Genomic DNA, 24,816 nt, shown 5'->3' on the forward strand with positions numbered 1-24,816 from the left:
GAACACCACTGAAGCACCGCCCCCAGCCAACCTTTGTCCGCAAAACTACGGAGCACCGCAGGGCCCAGCGAAACCCGATTTCCGCTCCGTGGAAGTCACGTGACAGGAAGTAGTCTAGAAGAAGCGGAAGTGGTGTGTGTTCGTGGAGGAGGAGGAGGCGGCGGCAACAGCAACTTGAAGGGGAAGGCTCGTGGAGTCGGGAAGAACTAGGAGCAAGATGAAGGTGAAGATGTTGAGCCGGAACCCGGACAGCTATGTCCGCGAAACCAAACTGGACTTACAGAGAGGTGAGACAAGTTAGTCGGGAGTCCACCAGGCTTGGATCTGGCCTCGGTTTCCACCGAATAAAGCTGGAGGGGAGCCTGGTGTTCCACTCTCGTTCTTTTCCTGTTCCTTTTCGCCAGGGCATAAAGCCGTTCTGGTACTGGGTAGCAGAACCCTTGTTTTCAAGTACTTTTTCTAATAACTTTCTCTAGTGGTAAGAGGGAAAGTTAGTTATATGGGGAAATGATTCCACCTCCCCCTTTCCAGCTGCTGCTCCTTGATTGTTCTCAGGTTCCTGTTGAAGAAAAGAGGAACTTGAGTGAGCCAAACTCGTGTATTGAAGGATTTAACAATTGAGCAGACCTTTAAACTTTTCCCGTTGCTCTAACTTTTGGCTAATTTACTCCTTAAAATTACGTCCTTCTGGATGTGGGAAGAGATAAAGGTGAAACGTAAAGCCATCAGTTCTCTCTTAAAAACTTGTGGAGAAGTTTGATGTGGGAATGGCTAAAATGAAATTAATGAGCTTTATTTTTCTGTTACTGGGTGTCTTGTTCCCCCATTAACATGCTGACTGCTTATGAATTATAACTCGTGATACCTAAGAGACAAGGGACCATCCATGTATGAACAGACTATTCTAAGCGAAGAGAATAACAGGTGCAATGCCTTAAGGCAGGAATAAACTTAAGGCATAAAAAAAGGCCATGTCTTCGGAGTTTGAGTAAGGGGTTAAGCCGTAGAAGGTGAGGCTGGAACAATATTTCACTATCATTGAGTCGTGGAGAATATATATATATATATAAAATGAGCAATGCTAACAAAATATATGGTCTCTGCTCTCAAAATGTTTACAGGTTAAGTAACAAAACAGTAATGCTTCTAAAATGCAAATTAGGTTGTGTCATTTGGACTTGACATCATCCCTATTCCTTGAACTTGGTCCCATCTTCCTCTTCAGTTTCACCAGTGATTACTTTTCCCACAACTAGCTTACATTTACTCTTGCCAGTCTGAGTGCATTTCAGTCATTCTCTTTGGGGCATCTTGTGTCACAAGCCCTTACCCAGTTTCTCTCCTAGCTCTGGGAAGTTTTCTCTGAACAATAGTCTTTCCAAACTTATCCCCTGCACATTTCCCCCCATCCTGTACACACTTAAGCACTCTCCTTCTATGTTTCTGTCACATATTTTTATACTAATATCAGAGTTTTTATTACATTGCCTCGTTATTATTGTGACTATCAGTCTTTCCCATCAGACTGAGCTTGCAGAGAGTGGTATAATCGTATTTGGTTCTATATCCTGTATTTAGACATCACCTGGTACCTAGGAGTTGCATTATTAATGTCTGAATGAAGGAATGAGTGAATGACTGGCTGGTCACAGAATCTTGAGGTTAGGAAGTTATTAGTTACCTGATCTTGTTATTAGGGATCTTATTTCTTATAACATCTTCCTATTTCTTTATAGTTTCTGGATGGAAGTGTTAATAGATAACAAAATGGAAAGATTGAAGTATTGGAGCTCTGTGAAACATAAAATAAGGAAGACAATTCCATGATTTTCTGGTAATTTTGGAAAGGTTTTGGACAAAGGGTCTTCAACTTTTGTATTCTCCACAGTGCTAGGCACAGTGTCCCTGATAAACGTTTTTTGAGTAACAAATAGAATGATTAGCTGAGGAAGACCACAGGAAATATTTAATGTGAATTATTTTATTAAGAGGAATCATTCTTATTTCAGTTCCAAGAAACTATGATCCTACCTTACATCCTTTTGAGGTCCCACGAGAATATGTAAGAGCTTTAAATGCCACCAAACTGGAACGGGTTTTTGCGAAACCGTTCCTTGCTTCCCTGGATGGTCACCGAGACGGAGTCAGTTGCTTGGCTAAACATCCGAAGAGTCTGGCTACTGTCCTTTCTGGGGCATGTGATGGAGAGGCAAGTGTCACTCTAAACGTTGATATTTTAAACTAAAAATAGTTATATTACAAACGTTCTTCCTTTAGTTGTGCGTTACTGTGGGTTTTAACTGTTTTGATTTTATTTTTCTATGTTCTGTTTTCTTTTAATTCTCAATAGTAAATTCTATTTGAATTGGTAATTTCAGTAGTTTCTTATCTAAACCTAAGATATTTAAAATGTATAACTTAAGGCTATTTGACAGTAAGTAATAAGGCATGTTTACAGTACAGATATGTAACTGTGAGTTTTTTTCCACAGAGAATGTTATTAACAGTTCACTTAATTTCCCCACTCTGGCAAAGAAAGAAAGCTTTGAAACACTTTAAACTAGAATCAACAGAGTATTTAACAGGTTCAGTTTTCTGCTTGTTGATATTCTTATCCATAGACATTGCATTATTTTAATCTAGAGGATTTTGTCTTTAGCTGTCTGGTAGAGTGATTTACAGCCTTTTCAGTGTTGAATTTAGTTTTCTTGGAATGTACTCCTGTGCCTGAACGTTTTTAATTTATATGTCACTGAAATTTCCTAGTATGCTTTATTGTAGGTTAGAATTTGGAACTTAACTAAACGAAAATGTATTCGTGTGATACAAGCACATGAAGGTTTTGTACGAGGAATATGTACTCGCTTTTGTGGGACTTCCTTTTTTACTGTAAGTATAATGCAGTTAAATCATTAACTCTTTTCAACATGTATAAACTGATGTAATTGAATATTTTCTGAGTTCATTTTCATGGTCCAAGGCCCTTTCAGAGTTTCACAATGCAAAATAACTTACTAAAACTTGGAAAAGTCCTGGTTTTCTTTATGTAATCCAGCCTTTTCCATACTTTTTATACATAATTACTTAACATATTACTGAACTAATATTCTATAGGACACTCAGAAGTGGGATTAAAACAAGATGAGTAGGGACTTCCCTGGTGGCACACTGGTTAAGAATCCGTCTGCCAATGTAGGGGACACAGGTTTGATCCCTGGTCTGGGAAGATCCCACATGCTGCGGAGCAACTAAACCCGTGCGCCACAGCTACTGAGCCTGCGCTCTGGAGCCCGTGCTCCACAACAGGAGAAGCCACCGCAATGAGAAGCCCATGCACTAAGAGTAGCCCCCGCTCGCCGCAACTAGAGAAAGCCTGTGCGCAGCAACGAGGACCCAAGGCAGCCAAAAAAAAAAAAAAAAAAAAAGCCACTTTAAAAAAAGAAAACAAAACAAGATGAGTAATTTGTACTCCTTTGTCTGTTATTAATACATCATTGAAGGATTTTTGTGTATGATAAAATACACATAACATAAAATTTACCATTCTAACCATTTTTAAGTGTACATTTCAGTGGCATTAAGTACATTCACATCATTGTACACCATCACCACTATCACCTTCGCAGACTGAAACTCTGTACCCATTAAATACTAACTCTACATCTCCCACGCCTACCTCCCACCCCCGAGCTACCGGTAATCGCTGTTGGACTTTGTGTCTCTGTGTGTCTCATTTATTTCACTTAGTATAATGTCCTTAAGGCTCATCCATGTTGTAGCATGTATCAGAATTTCTTTCCTTTTTAAGGCTGAATAATATTCCATTATATGTATATAGCACATTTTGTTTATCCATTCATCCATCAATGGATGTTTGGGTTATTTCCAACTTTTGGCTTTTGTGAATAATGCTATCATATACAAATACGTGTTCAAGTTCATGGAAAGCTTTTTAATAGGGGAGTGACAGAATCTATGCTGAGCTTTGAGATTTTGACAGCAGTAAGTGATCAGTTTGGAGGCTGTTTTAATAGTCTGCATAAGCAATAATAGTCCTGGGGAGTGAAAACAGTTGAAAGTAATTGTTAGGTTTAGGAACATTTTTATTTTGGGGATTAGAAACGGTTTTATGGAGGTATAATTGACATATAGTACTGTGTAAGTTTAAGGTGTACAGCAATAATGATTTGACTTACATGCATCATGAAATGATTATCACAGTAAGTTGAGTGAACATCCATCATCTCATATAAATACAAAATTAAAGAAATAGAAAAAGGATTTTTTTTCTTGTGATGAGAACTCTTAGGATTTAGTCTCAACAACTTTCATATATAACATACAGCCATGTTAATTATATTTATCATGTTGTACATTACATCTCTAATATTTATCTTATAAATAAGTTTGTACCTTTCACTGCCTTCATCCAGTTTCCCCCTTCCACCTATGGTAACCACAAATCTCATCTCTTTTTCTATAAGTTTGTTTTTCTGTTTTTGAAGTATAATTGACCTACAGCACTGTTAGTTCTTGGTGTACAATATAGTGATTCAATATTTCTATGCATTTCAAAATGATCACCACAGTAAGTCTAGTTATGATGTCACCATATATATAGATACCCATAGTTATTGACTATATACACTGTACACTTATTTTGCAACTGGAAGTTCATACCTCTTAATCTCTCTCACCTATTTCTCTCATTCCCCCACCCCCTCCCCTCTGGCAACCACCTTTTTGTGCTCTATATTGATAATTCTGTTTCCATTTTGTTATGTTTGTTCATTTGTTTTTTAGATTTCACATATAAGTGAAATCATACAGTGTTTATCTTTCTCTGTCTGACTTATTTCACTTAGCATTATACCCTCTAGGTCCATCGATGTTCTTGCAAATCACAAGATTTCATTCTTTTTTTATGGCTGAATTATATTCCATTGTATATATATATAATACATTTTCTTTATCCATTCATCTGTTGATGGGCACTTAGGTTGCTTCCCTGTCTTGTATTGTTAATAATGCTGCATTGAGCATAGGGGTGCTTGTATCTTTTCTGATTAGTGTTTTTGTTATCTTCCAATAAATACCTAGGAGTTGAATTGCTGGGTCATACGGTAGTTCTATTTTTAATTTTTTGAGGAATCTCCATGCTGTTTTCCATAGTGGCTACACCAATTTCCATCCCCACCAACAGTGCACAAAGGTTTCCTTTTCTCTGCATCCTCACCAACACTTGTTATTTGTTGGCTTTGATAATAACCATTCTCACAGGTGTAAGGTGATATCTGATTGTGGTTTTGATTTGCATTTGCCTGATGGTTAGTAATGTTGAGCATCTTTTCCTGTGTCTAATTTGCCATCTGTTTGTCTTCTTTAAAAAAAAGTCTATACAGAGCCTCTGCCATTTTTTATTTGAGTTGTTTTTTTGATACTGAGTTGTATGAGTTCTTTGTATACTTTGGATATTAACCCGTTAATGGATATATCGTTTGCAAATATCGTTTGCCTTTTCATCTTGTTGATAGTTTTCTTTGCTGTACAAAAGATTTTTAAGTTTGATGGAGTCCCATTTGTTTCCCTTGCCTGAGGAAACATTTCCAAAAAAAATTAGTAAAATCGATGTTTGCCTACTATCTTGAACATATCTGCCACATACCAAAGTCTAATTTACCATAGATTGTTGCCTTGCTTTCATTTGGGCTAAGGCGGCAACAGTTCTACTCACCATTTCTTTCACCATCTGTGCAACTGTCAGCTTAGTGAAAAGACAAGCAATGCCTTTACTAACACGAAAATAGTCTCAACCTCCTGGACCCCTGAAAAATTCTCAGGGTCCTTCAGAAGTCTACACTTCACAGTTTGACAACCTCTGACTTAATAGTTTCTGGAGTTTTGTGTCATGAAGGAAGGACTTTACCCATGCCAAGATTTAAAAATGCCTTCTCTCTAGTATTTTTTATGGGTTTTGTTGCATTTTTTACCTTTTAAATTACCTGGAATTTTATTTTTATATAAGATGTCAGATTGGTTCATACTTCTTAAATGACCGATCTGATCTCACAATACCATTTTATTGTAATTCATTTTTCTCCCTAATTTGAAAAGTCATCTTTATTACAATAATGCAGTTTTTGCCATGTTTATGACCTAACTTTGTTTCTACCCTACTCTTCTTTTGCTCTGCTCATGCTGTTTTAAATTTTATGTACTTCATGTGTTTGTCACAAATCTTTACTATAACAAGGTGGGACATAAATGCATCAATAAATACAGTACTGGAAAGAATATGGTATGTGTTATTTTTTGAACTGAGAGGTTTATAATTTGATGTATGTGTTGGCAAGTGTACAGTTTATAACTTGTTCATTATCATCATCATCATAAATATTTCTAGGTTGGTGATGACAAAACTGTGAAGCAGTGGAAAATGGATGGACCAAGCTATGGAGAAGAGGAGGAACCATTGCATACAATATTAGGAAAGGTACAAAAATAAATTGACCCATACTTGGGCTATTAGAATTCTTCTCTTTTACCTACAATTATTTCATAATTTTAATTTCAAAAAAGATATAAATAAGAAATCAGACACTTTAGGCTGCAATAATTGACCTGTTCTAAGCAACATTTAATGCAATGAATGTCCTTTGCAGTTCAAGAATTTGAACAGTTCTTCGGTGTTCATTGCAGTAGGGTTCAGTTTCTGTTTTTAGCTAGAAGATGCAGTGAAATATTTCCTATAGCAAGAACATGGGAGGAAATCTGTAAAGGTCAGAAAAAAGTGCTTCAACTTCTGATTTATATCATCATGGATCTTTCACAAAGCTCAGAATTTCTTACTTGAAAGAATTCTTTAGGAAATGAATAAATGCAATAGTGTGGTTTTTGTATAAATCTTACTTACATTTCTTAACATTCTGCAAATCAGATGATATAGTTTAGTTATAGCTTAATAATTCAGATAATTTGGCCTACCCATGTTTTTTAATGCTTACGTTTTGATACTAAGTGAAATTCTGAAATTAGAATTAATCTTTAAATATCGCATCTTTAAAATCTCTTTGTCATTTCAGCATTATATTTAGTATATATTTAGGTTCTGCTTTTCAGGTTTCAAGAAGTTCTAAATGTTCTTTCTTTAGATGAGGGGTCCAGCCCATGATCAGGGCCTTCCTGTGTTCTAATGGTCAATCTAAGTGTTCTTGAAGGGACGTGGAGGTGGGATATTAGTATGAAATGGAAATAATTTGCAGATGGTAAAAAATTAGTAATTCGTAAAACAAAATTGGTTTCATTCTTGTAAAATGTCTTTTCTCTAGGAGTTACAAAGATTTTTGAAACATTTAGTGTTACCCCTTCTCTGTGGTATTGGGGGTTAATTCTTATTATGGAAAAGTTTGTAGGACTTGCCTTCATGAATAGAAAATAATTCTAAATCTGTGGATGCTGATAAGAGTTCTTAAAAGCTTAAAGTATTGGCTAAATAGTTCCCTTTAATTTGCTTTGCAAACATTTTTTGCCATACGGTACGAAGGTAGACTTTAAGCTGGTCCTGAATAGATGAGTCGCATATTTTTAAGTAAATAATACCAAATTTATGAGATTTTATTGCTTTCAACAGTCTTAGCATCCACGCTCGCCAATTTTATTTCTCCCCATAAATTTTAATGCAGTTGTCTGTATCTGTGTTTCTGTCCTGGGAATCAGTACTTCATATGTTAAATGTGGAATTAAGTTTTTTAGAAATTACCTTTGTGTTTCATTAGTTGGTTCCAAGATCCTTCAATACCCAATGATGATTTAAAAATTACTTCACTGATATGTATTCAAACTTAATTAAATACATCCCATGTTAACATTTTTCTTTGTTCCCAGAATGTGTGATAAGAAACATCATTTCTTATGGTAGAGTTTTCTCCTTTCAGTGAGGGCTTCAAAGAAACTTCTTTGTGAACTGGGATTTTCTTAAACAAATGAGAGTGTAGAGAAATATATTTAAAATATTCTGTAGATTTGAAGTACTAATGAAAAGACTCATCTATAACAACATCTTTGCTTTGAAAGACAGTATATACAGGAATTGATCATCACTGGAAAGAAGCTGTTTTTGCCACATGTGGACAGCAAGTAGACATTTGGGATGAACAAAGAACCAGTCCTATATGTTCAATGACTTGGGGATTTGACAGTATAAGCAGTGTTAAATTTAACCCAATTGAGGTAATGTTCCTTTTTGAAATATGTTCTGCTTATTGTTTTCTTATTATCTAGTAATTTCAGCTCTGTTTAGGAAACTTTTGAATGTATGATACAAGAATTTTCTGAATTTTAATGGTGTTCTAGCATTTGGTCCATTTTCCAGATTATATCTGAGTTCTTATACCTTTGGTCAGGTCTTGACATGTTTGCCTACAGTTATAGTCCCAGATACTAGTGTTCACTGTTAAGAGGTGGGTGTGTGCATGTGCTCGTGGGGGTAAAATCCACGTACACACTGTCCTGTGAAACTCCAGTTTTATTTGTGCCTTCAACACTCGATGTTCCACAGATTAACATCTTTGTACCTTTAGGAAAATGTTAATTTTTCTTAACTCTCTTGGAGATCAGAAGAAGGAGTGTTGAGCATTGTTTTCTTTAATTATTTGTACATGGCAGGGGCACCAGTGCTTCAAAATAATATGCATGGTTATTTTTGTACTACATGATAATTAGTTACATTTTTCTTTGCTCAGAAGTCTGAACCGTGATTTCTAATTTCTTCCAGGTCTAAGGGAAGAGTTAGAGATTAGCCTACTTTTTTTTTTATAAATTTAGTTATTTTATTTTTGGCTGCATTGGGTCTTTGTCGCTGCATGTGGGCTTTCTCTAGTTGCGGCGAGCGGGGGCTACTCTTCGTTGCGGTGTGTGGGCTTCTCATTGTGTTGGCTTCTCTTGTGGAGCACGGGCTCTAGACGCATGGGCTTCAGTAGTTGTGGCACGTGGGCTCAGTAGTTGTGGCTCGCGGGTTCTAGAACGCAGGCTCAGTAGCTGTGGCACACGGGCTTAGTTGCTCCGTGGCATGTGGGATCTTCCCGGACCAGGGCTCGAACCCTTGTCCCCTGCATTGGCAGGCAGATTCTTAACTACTGCGCCACCAGGGAAGTTCCTACTTATTGTTTATTCAGTTCCGAATTTGGGAAAGGAGGTTTCCCTGAAGGCAAAGCTATCCCCTGGACTCCAGACTTTTCCCTGAGCTTTTCCTGAATACGTAACGATTGATGAACTCATTTTCCAGAAGACTCAGTAAAGATGGCTTTTCCTGCAGAAAGAAAAGGAAATCACTGCATGTGTAAGCTGATTTTAGAAATTATCAGGAGATTATCTTGTTAGATGGTATCAGAGAAAATCCTGATCTTCAAGTTTTACACTCTTAGAGACCCTAACTGATAAAAGGAGGGAAAAAGGTTAAGTCAGAGTAGCAGCGTATTAAGACTGAGGTGCTGTGGTGTGATGTGAACTTGGCTTTGAGGTGCTGCTGAGAAGTCAGTCAGAGGATGCCCTCCTGCCTCCAGCACACACCTGCATATACACTTCTGGGAGAGGCTGCAGGTCTAGAGCAGGGGTTGCCAAGCTATGGTCTATGAGCCCACTGCCTGTTTTTGTTAAAAAAAAAAAAAAAAAGTTTTACTGAAACACAGCCGTGCTAATGCCCTTTTGCTCATTTATTGTTTGTAACGGCATTTGCACTACAAAGTAAAGAAAGCACTGCAGAAACCATATGGCCCACAAAGCCTAAAATACTTCCTTTCTGGCCCTTTACAGAAAATGTTTGCTGCTCGCTGATGCAGGGTATCTGTCCCTACTATATCTTCCTCACTCCATCCTCTGTCTACCTTCCCTGTGTTCCCCTTGGTTGTAGAAGTGAGATATGGCATGAAGGGGCAAGCCAGCTTTGCAGAGCCAGCCCAAGGTGACACTAGGCAGAAGCAGGTTACAAACACAAGCAACTTGTGGGAACATTTTATGTCTTACTTGTGGTGGACCTAGTTTGGAACTGTATTTCCTGCCAGCATGCCTTTGCATTGACCTTATGCAAGTCACAGTTTTTCTCTGTATTTGTTTATTTTTAAAATGAGATTAATTATATCTTCCATTGTGCGTCATAGGTTTGTTGTAAGCGTAAAATGTGATAATATATGTGAATATTTTTAAAAGGTGCTCCCCAAATTTAAGATGGTGGTGTTACTGCTATTTAAAAAAAAAAATAAACAGGAGGAACAAACAGATACTGATTCCTAGTTCTCTAAAGGGTAAATGAGATCTTTTGTTTCTCTGTTTTGGTGAACACCTGTGTCAGAAGAGCTGATGGCCAATTCTAAAATCATAATTATTAGTGATGACCTAGCAACCATGTTTTTCAAATTTGCCTGTATAAAAACTCTATTTGTTCAGCTGTGTGTGAATGCGTGTTTTATTAACCTACGAACTGACTTAGTGGTAAAAGCAAATGGTGTGCATGTCTCTTACCCTGTATTAAACTTAATGGAAAGGGCGTGTTGCTATGAACAAATGGAGTGTATTTGTCTCCTAATCATTAATAATTAATTTTCTGTTAAAATATTGAAGCCTAGAATTCTCATAAAGCCAAAAGTTTATGCTGAGCAGTGCTACATTTTACAGTATGAAAGTCAGCTTTCCGTCTAGGTAGAATTTTTTGCTTTGTTCAAATTAAAGTCTTTACTTTTAGAAACAGAACCTGGTCAGACTTTGGAGTGACATAATGAGAAACTAAGAAAGGTTGAGAGGAGTCACTGACTAGGGGAAAGGCTCAGAGAAGAAGTGGTTTAAGAAGGAGGATTTTGGAAAGAACTGAGAAGAGATCGTGATGGTAGCATTGGCTTTATGAGTTTTATTTGAACTATATACACCCATGTAGTAGGAGCTAGCAGACCATACAGCTGCTTAGTAAATGACTCTTCTAGTTCCTGTTAATGCTTGCAGTAGGAATAATAGAGGCAGAAGCCAAGAGTTGTGTCAGGAACCATGGGTGAGGAGGAATGGTACTACAAAGGGTGGGATTTGGGACTCCATTGGTAGGTAGATGGCTTATTTTCACTTATGCCAAGGATTATGTAAGCACTTAGCACATTTATAACTGACTTACAAATAAATATTTTAAACATCTTGGAACAGTTGGACAAGGGACACACCTAGTTTATACAGAGAGTTAATAAACATGAGGAAATGTTTAACTGCTAATAAAGCAGTAATTTATATAGTAGGCCCTCCACATCCGCGGGTTCTGTGTCTGTGGTTACAGAGGGCAAGGGACTCGTGCATCTGTGGATTTTGGTATCCGTGGGTGGTCCTGAAACCAGTCCCCCACAGATGCCAAAGGATGACAGTATATAGGAAATATTGCCATGCAGATATTATTTTTAAATGGCACTACCTATTGCTGCCCAGTTGCAGTAAAATTAATATATTTCCACATTGTAATGTATATTGGTACAACTCTTTGGAAAACAATTACTCCTAAATATCAAAAGCGATAAAATTGTTCATACTTTTTGATTGAGTAACGCCACTACTAAAATCTTACCCTTAGAAAAAGAAGAGCTAAATGTATGCAAATGTTTTTTGAAGTGTTATTTATAATACTGAAGAACAGGAAACAGGTCTAAGTTGAAGAATGGATAAGTAAAATATGTTGTTTTAAAATAGAATGCAGAATTATCTGTACAGTATCATCACAGGCATCTAAAGTGGGGATTTAACAATGAAAATACTTGGCTTAGGTTGCTGAGATTATGAGTGATTCATTGTACCCTCTGAAAATGGACTTTAATGTTATAACTTCGTATCTTAAACATAAACATTGAGGGTAATTAAATCATTTGTTCACTGAATGGACATGGTTTGCTGCCAAGCCTAGCTTTTAACTGATGATTGTTATACTTATTTTTAGACATTTCTCTTGGGAAGTTGTGCTTCTGACAGGAATATAGTACTATATGATATGAGGCAAGCTACTCCTCTGAAAAAGGTGAGTTTCAGTTTGTCTTCTGCTTTATACAGTTCTTAATGCATCCCCCTGTAAGTGGAGTGACTGAAAATATGGAGCAAATGTTTTTTCAGAATTAAAAAACTCTTTAATAGAGGTGTCCTTAGAACCCAAAATGATCATAATGGCATTCTCTCAATTTCCTGTTGCTTGTTAGAGACCCTTAAGTTTCCATGAGGTACTGTATCCTAGTCTTTGTGTCTTTCATAATGCCAGCAGATTTTAGGCATCTAGTTTGTATTTACTGAATTGGAAGTTCTTTTTTTTTTTTTTTTTTTTTTTTTTTGCGATACGCAGGCCTCTCACTGTTGTGGCCTCTCCCGTTGTGGAGCACAGGCTCCGGACGTGCAGGCTCAGCGGCCATGGCTCACGGGCCCAGCCGCTCCGCGGCATGTGGGATCTTCCCGGACCGGGGCACGAACCCGCGTCCCCTGCATCGGCAGGTAGACTCTCAACCACTGCGCCACCAGGGAAGCCCAAATTGGAAGTTCTTAAAAAAGTATTGCATCCTGTTACATCAGGCCCTGTGATTATCATATGACACATATGGTATTTTATTCCAGAAAGTTTTATAACTAATTCACATAACTACCTTTATTTGTTTAGTTACATGCCAAGGGGGTTGACGTTTTATTTAGACAAGCTCTGTCCTGTTCAAGGTGTCAGATTTCCCAACAGTTCTAAAGCAGTCATTCCAGGACTTAGATATCAAAGTTAATACAACCTTAAGTTGATTCTAGAGAGGGAGAGAAATATTGTTGGTAAAGAGGGGAGTGCCATTATAAGTAAAAAGGTATAAAGTTGATTTCAGGTGCTAGAATTGAGAGAGAGCAAGAAGAGCTAGACCTTGTTCATGTGCCACAAGTCCGATGTCCACACGTAACAGAAATGTTTTTAATATTTTTGTTGTTTCCTAACAGGTAATAAATTCAGAAATATTAGGAGTAGAGTATATTCCTTAAAGTTTGAACTAGATAAATAGGATAATCTTTCCAAAGTATACTACCACTCCAATCATTTCACTCATTCATGTGATATGGAGGGAAGATCCTGCATGAACTTTGGTGTTAGACTTTAAGCAGGTAACTTAACCTGTGTTTCTCCTGTGAAATGGTGGTATTAATAGCTACCTTGCAGCCCAATGGTAAGAATAAAACAAGATACTTAAGCATTTAGCAGAATGCTAACATGAAGTACTAGTTTAATAATAGTAATTTCTACCTCCTTCACTCCTCCATTCTCAGTTGTTAATAATAGTGCTTCATTACTTTGAGGTTGAAGAAAAGAACTGTAGCTCTCAAGCGGCTCCAAAATCTGGTCCCAAATTGTATTCCATTTATTTATTTGCTTTAGTCAGTAAGGGTTTGTTACATGTATGTCACGTTGATGGATGCAGACATGCTATTTTCTGTTATTTCTCTGTTCTACCTACTAGACTATCAATGTTTCTTCTATCTTTTCTCTCCTTAATGTAGCTGTTCTCATTCAGGGGTTGTACCACCCCACCAAGTATATTTTTGGAAGTGTGGGAGCGACATTTAAGAGACTGTTACTCGCATTTAATGGGCCGGCTCCCGAGAGGCTAAATATCCTCCAGTGGACAATCACATACAACAAAAGATTATCCTGCCCAGAATGTTCCTTTTGAGAAACACGATAATATTTCTGGACCTTCACAGATCAGCTCAAATCATGCTTATCTTTTGAAACCTTTCTTCTCCACTTTAACCCTAAGCTCACCATTAATTTTGCCCCTGATTTGATACTTGATTATTTGCTGCTTCACTGTTTATATTTTAACTCTTCTTAATGTGTATCTCATTTTCCTGACTAAACTATAAGCTTTTTGAGGTCAAGGGACCATTTATTAAGCATTTTTATATTTTTCAGTATTTAGCACTCTGCCTGTGTGTTCAGTAAACAATTATTGATTTTCTTTTCCTATTGCATTGAGCCAAGTACTGTGCACATAATAGGTATTTACTAAAGTACTTGCTTAAATCAATGAGAAAAGAAGGAAGGGAAACGAAGTGGGAATTTATCCATTTTAGAGGGACTTAATTTCATAGTAATGGGTTAGTGTATGCTTCTTTTCTTAGGTCATCTTAGATATGAGAACAAATACAATTTGCTGGAACCCTATGGAAGCATTCATTTTTACTGCAGCAAACGAAGATTACAAGTAAGTTTCCCTCTTTAAAACTTACTTAATTTCTATCAGAAATAACTCAGTTGTATGCCTTACTAATGAAACATGTTTTCCTAGGTAGTATTCCTTCATATACTCTAGAAAATTGCTGTTTGTTTTGCTAAAAAAAAAATATTTCCCAAATTAGAGAAGTGCTTCTTAAAAAGTATTCTCAGTTTTCAAAATGATACAGACCAAGGATGATAAACTGTGATCTGTGGACCAAATCCTGTCTGCTGCCTGTTTCTGTAAAGTTTTATTGGAGTATAGCCACATTTATTTCTGTATGGAATATGGCTGCTTTTGTGCTATAATGCCTGAGTTGAGTAGTTGCAACAGAGACCATATGACCCACAAAGCCAAAAATGTTTATTATTTGGCCCTTTACAGAAAAAATTAGCTGATCCCTGACATAGACCATATAAATAATGGCTGAATCATACATGTTTTAAGAAACTAAAAATATCTGCCTACAAAGTGTGTAGCTCTTCAGGTAGTTGATACTCATGTGGTCATGTTATCAGCTACCACTATTACTTCAGTAAGACAAAAGGAAAAATAAAGTTTCAACCTTTACCTTAATATCTGCAGATATATTATTCTGTGACTTCATGTAAAGGTGACGTAGAAGCCTTATGTTCTTGACCTAGATGGAATTTTATGATTTCTTATATGCTGCTTTAAAACTTGTTGAAGCATTTGTCATCAGCTAACTTATTTTATCTTTGCAGTATCCCTGTAAGGTGGATAGGACATGTATGTTATTCCCTTTTTACAGATGAGGCTATTGATGTAGGGAATTTAATCTCCTGATGAGGAAAGAGTGTCTTATTCATCTTTTTTTATCCAAGCATTTATTGTAGTGCTATGCATATGATGGATTTTTAATACATGTTTTTTGGGGAAGGTGGAAGTTTGTCATTAGATTGAACTTTAGATCGTCTGTATTTAAGTTCTTTGTTCTTTCCACTACTGTTATTTATGAAAGCATAAGTTAGCTCAGAAATAGGACTTATTACATGATGTTTTAGTGGTACCAACTGAAAACATCTCTTATGACTTTCCTATACTAAAAAGAAGCGCAGTTGGACTCTCATTAACTAGCAATACCAAACCACATTAATTGAAGCCCTTTTTAGCCTTTTTCTCATGTAGAAATTAAAATAGAATTTACTAAAAAACAAAATTTTCTAAAACAAACCTGGTTGAGAAACACTGCTTTAGATAGGGACTGTAAAGCAGTTGTCAACTCAGAAACTTAACCTCAAAGATCAGTATGACCTTGGCTGACAATCCTGTGGTATGTTTGAAGATTATGAAAGAGAACAATGACTTGTCTCTTGATGAGAATTTCATGATATTTGGAAATTTGTATCATTAGCATCAGTGACTTTTCATAATAATCGTATTTAAAAGTATTCTTTTTGAAGTGTTAGGTCTTTTTTGTTTTAATTTTTGTTTTGAAATAATTTTAGGCTTACTGAAAAGTTACACAAAAAGTACCAGTCAGCCAATTTCCCCAAATGTTAATGTCTTACATCCCCACAGTTCAATTAGCAAAACCAAGAAATTAAGATTGGTACACTACTATAAGTACAGACTTTATCCCATCACCAGTCTTTCCACTAATGTTCTTTTACTGTTCTAGGATCCAGTGCAGGATCCCACATCGCATTTGATTGCCATGTCTCCTTAGCCTGCTCACTCTGTGACTTTCTCAGTCTTCCCTTTCTTTCATGGCCTTAGTACTTTTGAGAAGGACTTTCTTGTCAATTATATTGTAGACTGCCCTTAATTTGGGCTTAACTGGTGTTTTCTCATTATTTCATTGAGATTATGCATCTTTAGCAAGAATACCACAAAATTGATATGCCCTTCTTGGTGCATCAAATCAGGGGTACATAATGTCAGTGTATCTTATTATATTACTGGTGATGTTAACCTTGATCACTGAGTTAACGTACTGTCTGCCAGTTTTCTCCACTATAAAGTTACTATTTTTTCCTTTTGTAATTAATACATGTCTTTGGGGAGATACTTTGAAATTATGTGGATATCTTGTTTCTCCTCAAACTTAATCTTCACATCTGGAAGTATTTTGATGTTGGGAACTTGGTCACAGTAATGCTATATTACTCTCCGTCATCCATGTTGGCTCATTTGAAGCTGTTTTTTTAGCTGTTGATTAAGAATTTTTAAACCTCGAAAATCATGAAGTCATTGTTTTTGCCAATTGTGCGCAAAGTATAGTTTTCTAATTTTAATAGACCCTTTGAAAAGCTGTGCTCACTCTGATATATCACTGATGGAGTATAAACTATTGCAACTTCATTGGAAATGATTTGTCAACTCAAAAGACTTAAAAATGCTCATGTCTTTTCTACTTGTAGGAATCTATTCAGATCTAATTGAATCTGCCCCATTCAATTAAAAATTAAATATGAAAAATTAAAATTTCATTTAAGAATTAATTATAGTAAAATGTTGGAAACTTTATTAATAAATAGATTTATTTAAACAAATTATTTTAACTCATATTTACATGTGAAAATATTAAAATATTCTCAGATTATTTAATGGATAAATGTTCATAATATGCTACATGAAATATCAGGATATAGAGCTTTATACAGTATTACCTTAATTTTATTAAAAGGTACATAGTTAAATAGTATAGTGAAAAGATTAGAAATAATTACACTGTGCTAACTGACTTTCTATGGGTGATGGAATTAAAGGTAAGTTTTGTACTCTTCATACTCTTTTGAAGTTTGCACATTTTCTACAATGAGATTTATGTTTATAAGGTTGAAAGTGTGTAAGTGTAATCTTAAGGAATAATAAAAACTGTTGATATTTTCCCCTATCCCTTACCTGCTGTGTAAAGAATTGAGCTATTTATTTAGATGTGCATTATTGAGCCAGCAGTCTTATTTTCACTAGTGTCTCTTAGTACTACATACGCTTTTTTTAATAGAAATTTGTATCAAATAATTAAAAATTCTTTTACAGCTTATATACTTTTGATATGCGTGCACTGGACACTCCTGTAATGATACATATGGATCACGTGTCTGCGGTGCTTGATGTGGATTACTCTCCTACTGGGAAAGACTTTGTGTCTGCTAGTTTTGATAAGTCTATTCGAATCTTTCCTGTGGACAAAAGTAGAAGCAGGTATGTTACTACTGATAAACATTTGTTTTTGTTTGATTTTTTTCCTTGTCTTGATCATTTATCTTTTTTGAAAGGTTATTTGGTTGTGTGTATATGATGGAGCTCACACCCAGGTGTTGTGACTTGGGGTACCAACTTCCACTGCATCACCTATGGGTAAAACATCAGCCTACTGGGCAGTTTCTTCATTGAACAGGATATTATCTTTATATAATTTGTTTATATGAAATCTTAGTGTTTGCCTTAGAACAAAACCTTTTATTTTAGAATTATTTTTAAGTGTTTTATAGTAATTTTTTAAAATAAAGACTTTATGTTTTTCGAGGAGTTTTAGGTTTACAACAAAATTGAGAGGAAGGTAGAGAGATTTTTCATATATTCCCAGCCCCTACACATGCAGAGCCTATCCCATTATCAACATTCCTTGTGGGGTGGTACTTTTGTTACCTCACCAGAATGTAAGATGAGCCTACATCATAATCATCCCAAATCCATAGTTTACCTAGGGTTCACTCTTGGTATTATATATTTTATGGGTTTGAATAAATGTATAATGACATGTCCATCATGATACTATCATAGTATTTTCACTGCCCTAAAATATAGTAAACTTAAAATTTTTTTTAATTTGATAATGAAGAACTTAGATAAGTTTTTCTCTAATACAGTTTAAGAGCAGTTAATAACAATAATACCTTACATTTGTTATTTCTTACTTATTTATTTTTTATTTTTATTTTTTTTTGCGGTACGCGGGCCTCTCACACAGAGCCTCTTCTTTAGAGTCACACAGCTCTTTTTTTGGTCATAGCCAATCTGCTTGTCTAACTCTTTGGTATTTTTACTTGTGATAGTTGCATCTTTCTCCCCTCTAATTTGAGGAAACCATATTAATTCCTAAACCTTTTTGTATAATCATGAATTGCTAGCAAATAATTGTCAGCATCGTCATGTGTATGATTTAAAAAGTGCTTGAATTGGAATCAAAAGCATACTGAGTGAGTGGGTATTCTGGTGACTCTGATCTTCATTCCCTCATCTCCTGGGGTTGGTTCCTATATGGCTGTTACAACTAACTTGATATTCTCCAAACTGTCATGAATGGTTTGTTGGGAATTGTTCAGTCAGGCCCAAGGCAAGGCTGAGAGTTTCCATTCTTCTCACCTCTCTGGAAAATACTAAGAATCAAGAGAGTGTGGCCCTCCATCATTTTTTGGCACCAGGACATCCAAAGGTAGTAAGTAGGACAATACTTTTCTAACATGATGTATAAACAGTCATAAAGAACAAAGGAAGAGGATGAGAAATGGGAATGTTTAGGCACCTATGATCCCAAGAGCCCTGCAGCTGAGCTCCAGCTGAATTGTTCTGCAGCCAATGTGGGCAGTTAAATGCAAGTCTAGTTAAAAGCTCAGATTATTCCAAAACTGTATGAAGTGAGGAGTTCTTATACACCGTTTCCAGGGAATTGCCTCCTGATGTCATTTGGAGACTTTGTAATCACAATTTAATATGTGTTACTTCCTGTTGGGTTTAGTTATAAATGGTATTCCTTCTGACCTTTGTCTGCTTGAAAGCTGCTTCTGGTTTGTTTCTGTGGTCTGCTCTAGTTTCCTATCATTACAAACATCAAATAACACAGGTAATACTTTGAATGATACGTTTTTTTGTGGTTACGCGGGCCTCTCACTGTTGTGGCCTCTCCCATTGCGGAGCACAGGCTCTGGATGTGCAGGCTCAGCGGCCATGGCTCACGGGCCCAGCCGCTCCGTGGCATGTGGGATCTTCCCGGACCAGGGCACAAACCCGTGTCCCCTGCATCGGCAGGCGGACTCTCAACCACTGCGCCACCAGGGAAGCCCGATATGTATTTTTAAAATGTTTTCCTTTGAAAGATCTTAAAGTAGTTAAATTGTATTTTAAAAGTAAATTTTGAGTAGGTTTTCAAAAAGTACAGTTAAATGAATATTTGAAGGTAAGCTTCTGTTGGGATTTCATTCAGTATTTACTTAGCAAACAAGTAAATTCAGTTGCATTCACACAGAACAATTCATTTATCTTGACTACGTGTATAAAGAATTTAAGTTTTTAAATGTATTTATCCCCAAATAGTATAACTTATAATGAACTTTATGTATTTATTTTAAGTACAAGCATAAACATATCTAGAAGTTAAGAACTCTATGTAGTTTACCATTAAGGAGGATTCTAAGTTGGTTAAGTGACTAACCATTGGATTTGTCTGGTCTAATACATGAACTAATGTAATACATGACTAGGTTATTTTTAATGGTTACCAAAGCCTAATCGAATTTCCTAATATTTAAATTCAATACGTTGCTTTGGGAAAAAAGACATCTTAAATAGGTAGAGGTTATAAGAATTGAGTCTTGTAAAAGCAGAGCATTGAGAGAAGAAAAAGCAGTCAGTGTCTCATCTACTTTTCCTTTTAATAGGATGTTCTTTCTAACCATACTCTCTTTTAGAAATAAATTTCTTATGGTCTAGCTACATGGTCATTCAAGAGCTCAAAATGTATCTGTTAGAAGCAGTGTAATAGACTAGTTTTGTGAGCGTACTTCAGAGATGTTTTTATATATATGAAATCTATTTGATGTCATCATCACATACGGGTTTTCTTTTACTGTGCAGAATTTGCTGAGCGAGTTTCCTTTCTCTCAAGTAGTCTGCATTTTGAATCACTTAATCCAGATATGGAAACTTTACTTCTCTAGAACTCTTATCCTTTTATTTTTTTCTGACCTTGTCTTTTACTTGCTTTTTAATGCTCTGCTTAACACTTCCTGATATAGTATCTTCTGTGAATTCACTTAGTATGTTTCACAGCCTTCCAAATAGGTATGATATTTGACATCTCCGTTTATTAAATGATCCTTATCTCATCACTTCTATAGCCCTCCATTTCTTTTCACATATGTAAATCATCAGCTCTCGCTTCAATTAATTGAGCTTTTTATTTATTTTATTTATTTATTTTTTTTTGCGGTACGCGGGCCTCTCACTGCTGTGGCCTCTCCCGTTGCGGAGCACAGGCTCCGGACGCGCAGGCTCAGCGGCCATGGCTCACGGGCCCAGCCACTCCGCGGCATGTGGGATCCTCCCAGACCGGGGCACGAACCTGTGTCGCCTGCATAGGCAGGCGGACTCTCAACCACTGCGCCACCAGGGAAGCCCAATTGAGCTTTTTAAACAATTTGACCAAAACAGAAATCAGACATTAGGATCAACATATCAGGATGTGCTCTTAGAGTGCCATTGCATTTATTTTTCAATGAAAAGAAACCCCAAAAAAGTGTGGTGGTTGACCTTATTGTTACAAAATTACTCCAGCGTCAACATATTTTATTTGTGTTATATGCCCTCAGTTATTTTGTGATCTTTTCTGGGCATCTAGTTTTGCTTAGTTTGTTTATACTTATTTTTCTTATTGGATTATAACATCTCTGAGGGCAGGAATTTTTAATTCCCCAACACTTAGAATAGAATCTTGTTAGATTGGTCCCATAAAAATACATTTAAATGAATTTTAATTTCTCTTTTATACTCTTTTAGGACTCAAAAATGTTATCCTGATACTTGATAGGCAGTGGTTAAAGAAAATCTGTACCAAAATCCTAAGAGTTTTAACTTAATTCCTCTTCTATAGGGAAGTCTATCACACAAAGAGAATGCAACATGTTATCTGTGTAAAATGGACTTCTGACAGCAAGTACATTATGTGTGGATCTGATGAAATGAACATTCGTCTATGGAAAGCTAATGCTTCTGAAAAGTTGGGTGTGGTAAGACCCCATTTTCTTTCATTGTCATAAAGCTAGTTTCTAGATTTATTGAATATCATTATATTATAAAGAGAATTTATTTGAAATGTGTTAGTTGTGATAAAAAACAGGGTTGTATTGAGGTTTACTTTTTTCATGTCAAAGGCACCTTCAGAGGCCTTTGTTTTTTGTTTGTTTGTTTGTTTTGTTGTTGGCCACGCCACATGGCTTCTGGGGTCTTAGTTCCCCAACCAGGGATTGAAGCTGGGCCCTTGGTAGTGAAAGCGCTGAGTCCTAACCACTGGACCGCCAGGGAATTCCCCCAGAGGCTTTTGTTAATTAAAATGTTTGATCATATTTGAGCCTTCTTGTTTTTTTGTATTCTCCTTGAGGTGGGGAGAGAAGATGTAGGGACTAGAGGCTTAGAACTTAGAACGCCCATTTCTTCTGTTAAAGGAATAGTAATCAGGCAAGTCAAAGGCTGCAAGTCTCTGTGAGGTATTTTAATATCAAAGAGACAGTGAAACACTTTAAAAAAATACACAGCTTCAGACTTTTTAAAAAGACTCAGTGAAAATATAACAAATATTACCATTGGCTAGGCTACCTCTGGGTTGTAAGTAATGGTTGATTTTTGTTTGTTCTTAATGTTTTTCTAAATGTCTCATGTTTTCATACAGGGTATTTATAACTGAAACAAATATTAAGTTTAAGAAGGAAAGGTTAAGTGTGGGTTATTTTCTACTTAGCTCTGGAAGGAAAATCAAGATATGATAAGTAGTAATTAAAGATAGTTTTATTTTAGGTTTAATGATTACTAAGTACTACACTATGCCTAGGTTTCAGTTCATCATTAAATGTTCCTCTAAATCATATCATCCTTAACAGTTGTTAGACGAAGGCTAGTTATTACGGCATCAGATGCTTTCTTTTCTGTTTCAGAAGTTACTTTTACAGAAAAAAATTTTTTTGAGTGATTCATTTAAGTGCTTTTACTATGCCTAGAGTGGTCCACAGAGCCCAGCTCCCTTGGCACTGCTCTTTTTCACTTGGTGGCATCCATCTACATTGTAGGCATGCTGCCTAAAAGGAGGTTCAGTGCTCGCAAACCTGGTATCACTAACATAACCTTGTAAAGGGTATAGTTACATTAGCAATTGGTCGCACGTCATGAAAATTTAGTTTTTTGGGGAAACATTGCTCCTAACTTTGTTGTACTGAAGCAAAACAAGCACACCATTCATTAAAATATCAAAATGCATTTTTTCAGCTTACGTCACGAGAAAAAGCAGCCACAGATTATAACCAGAGATTAAAGGAGAAATTTCAACATCATCCTCACATAAAACGTATTTCTCGTCACCGACATCTACCAAAATCTATCTACAGTCAGATTCAGGAGCAGCGCATCATGAAAGAAGCTCGTCGACGAAAGTATGTTTTGGAGCATTTGACTCTCTCTCAGTACCCTTTTCTAACTCCCCGCCTTGCATCTCACCAAAAACAAACAAAAAAAACGTGCCTTTCAAGGGAATAGTTTATGTGCTGTTGTGCATCAGAGGTGTTTTTTTGTTTTTAATTGGGGTATAATTGATTTACAATGTTGTGTTAGTTTCAGGTGTACAGCAAAGTGAATCTGTTACACACACACACACACACACACACACACACACACACACACACACACACACACACACACACACATCTCTATATCTATATCTCCACTCTTTTTTAGCTTCTTTTTCCATGTAGGCCATTACAGAGTATTGAGTAGAGTTCCCTGTGCTATACAGTTCGTCCTTATTAGTTATTTGTTTTATATAGTAGTGTGTATGTGTCAATCCCAATCTTCCAGTTTATCCCTACCCCCCATACCCCCCTGGTAACCATAAGTTTATTTTTAACATCTGTAACACTATTTCTGATTTGTAGAAGTTCATTTGTAGCCTTTTTTTAGATTCCACATACAAGCAATATCATGATATTTGTCTTCCTCTGACTTACTTCACTCAGTATGAGAATCTCTAGGTCCATCCATGTTGCTGCGTATGCCATTATTTTGTTCTTTTATGGCTGAGCAATATTCCGTTGTATATATGTACCACATCTTTATCCATTCCTCTGTCGATGGACATTTAGGTTGTTTCCATGTCCTGGCTATTGTAAATAGTGCTGCAGTGAACATTGGGGTGCATATATCTTTTTGAATTATGGTTTTCTCAGGGTATATGTCCAGGAGTGGGATTGCTGGTTCATATGGTAGCTCTAGTTTCAGTTTTTTCAAGGAACCTCCATATTGTTCTCCATAGTGGATATACCAGTTTGCATTCCCACCAACAGTGTAGGAGGGTTTCCTTTTCTCCACACCCTCTCCAGCATGAATTGTTTGTAGATTTTTTGATGATGGCCATTCTGACTGTGTGAGGAGGTATCTCATTGTAGTTTTGATTTCCATTTCTCTAATAATTAGTGATGTTGAGCATCTTTTCCTGTGCTTTTTAACCATCTGTATGTCCTCTTTGGAGAAATGCCTAGTTAGATCTTCCACCATTTTTTGATTGGGTTGTCAAAGGTGTTTTTGAATACTTCTCTGGGCCTTTTTCCTTTTCCTGATAAAAGGGGGGGCAATAGTCATCTCACATGGTGAGAATTTTCATTAACTCTCTTTGAGCATATGTTTAAAGGGCAGACAATGTCAGTGACTTATATCAAAATAAGAAAATGCTTCTGCTCATGCTAAAAAACTATTATAAATGGAGAATGTTTGTAAAAAATAATTTCCAAGGTAGCTGGAACTAAGAGGTATTTTCCAGCTTAAAGACTGCGAAGAACATTTGTTAGATAAAAATTTGTCTAATATGCTTCATCATAGCATTTGGAATCTAACATTTTGGCTCTAAAGCGTAGCATTCCACCATCACCACCATTTCCCCTGTGGAATATTCTTCTCCATGCAGTCTTTGAATTCATGTGAAGTATTATAGAAATTCTAAGACAGAGTTCTTTTTTTCTTTTAATTAGACTATTCAAATGATTATTTTGTTGTCTTTGGGTAGATGTTGGGGTTGAGTCACTTTTAAATATTTTAACAACTGCAGCAGGTTTTTAAAGTTAGTAAAGGGCGCCGATAGTAAGAGAAGAAGCTAATAAATAAGTTAACAAAACTTGATTTCTAGCTGCTTTTTACCTAATCTCACTGTGAAAACTTTTTTTTTAAATAGATGGTTTTCCAGTGAAAGAAAATGCCTTGTGATTTTTCTGAGGAAGTTTTCTTTGGTTAAGATGATTTCTAGTAAACTTGCTTATATTTTGTGTATTTTGTTTTATTTCTAGGGAACTGAATCGTATCAAACATAGCAAGCCTGGATCTGTGCAGAGGGTGTCAGAGAAGAAGAAACGCGTAGTGGCAGTTGTGAAATAATATTTGGTATTCCTACCAATACTGATGTATAAGTGTTTGTTATGTTTTCATTCGTGAACTCTACAAATAAAAGTACTGGCTCTAGTATAACAACGAATGTTATAGTTGTATGTGTAGAGCTTAATCGTTGCACATTTTTGCTATCCTGAGAAATTATTTTTAAATGTGACCTGGTCAATAAGACTATCCAACATTT

The 24,816-nt window shown here is 36.2% G+C and overlaps 1 protein-coding gene across 2 annotated transcripts; it reads left to right on the forward strand.

Annotated features, from left to right (window-relative positions):
- The first annotated feature begins 119 nt into the window (after window positions 1-119).
- Window positions 120-24,717, forward strand: DCAF13 (DDB1 and CUL4 associated factor 13). Of its 2 annotated transcripts, XM_004320775.4 has the most exons (11): window positions 121-287; window positions 2,010-2,209; window positions 2,782-2,889; window positions 6,404-6,493; window positions 8,074-8,229; window positions 11,957-12,034; window positions 14,152-14,234; window positions 17,253-17,417; window positions 21,085-21,220; window positions 22,470-22,633; window positions 24,533-24,717. In XM_004320775.4, exons 1-11 carry the CDS (start codon window positions 218-220, stop codon window positions 24,618-24,620), a joined length of 1,338 nt encoding a protein of 445 aa, XP_004320823.1. In that variant the 5' UTR covers window positions 121-217; the 3' UTR covers window positions 24,621-24,717. The 2 variants fall into 2 exon arrangements, with proteins under 2 accessions (XP_019797802.1, XP_004320823.1); XM_019942243.3 differs by lacking the exon at window positions 8,074-8,229 and having other exon boundaries at window positions 120-287.
- The last annotated feature ends 99 nt before the right edge of the window (window positions 24,718-24,816 follow it).

The sequence above is a fragment of the Tursiops truncatus genome, chromosome 17, assembly GCF_011762595.2.
Source record: "Tursiops truncatus isolate mTurTru1 chromosome 17, mTurTru1.mat.Y, whole genome shotgun sequence".
In the NCBI taxonomy this organism is placed as follows: Eukaryota; Metazoa; Chordata; class Mammalia; order Artiodactyla; family Delphinidae; genus Tursiops; species Tursiops truncatus.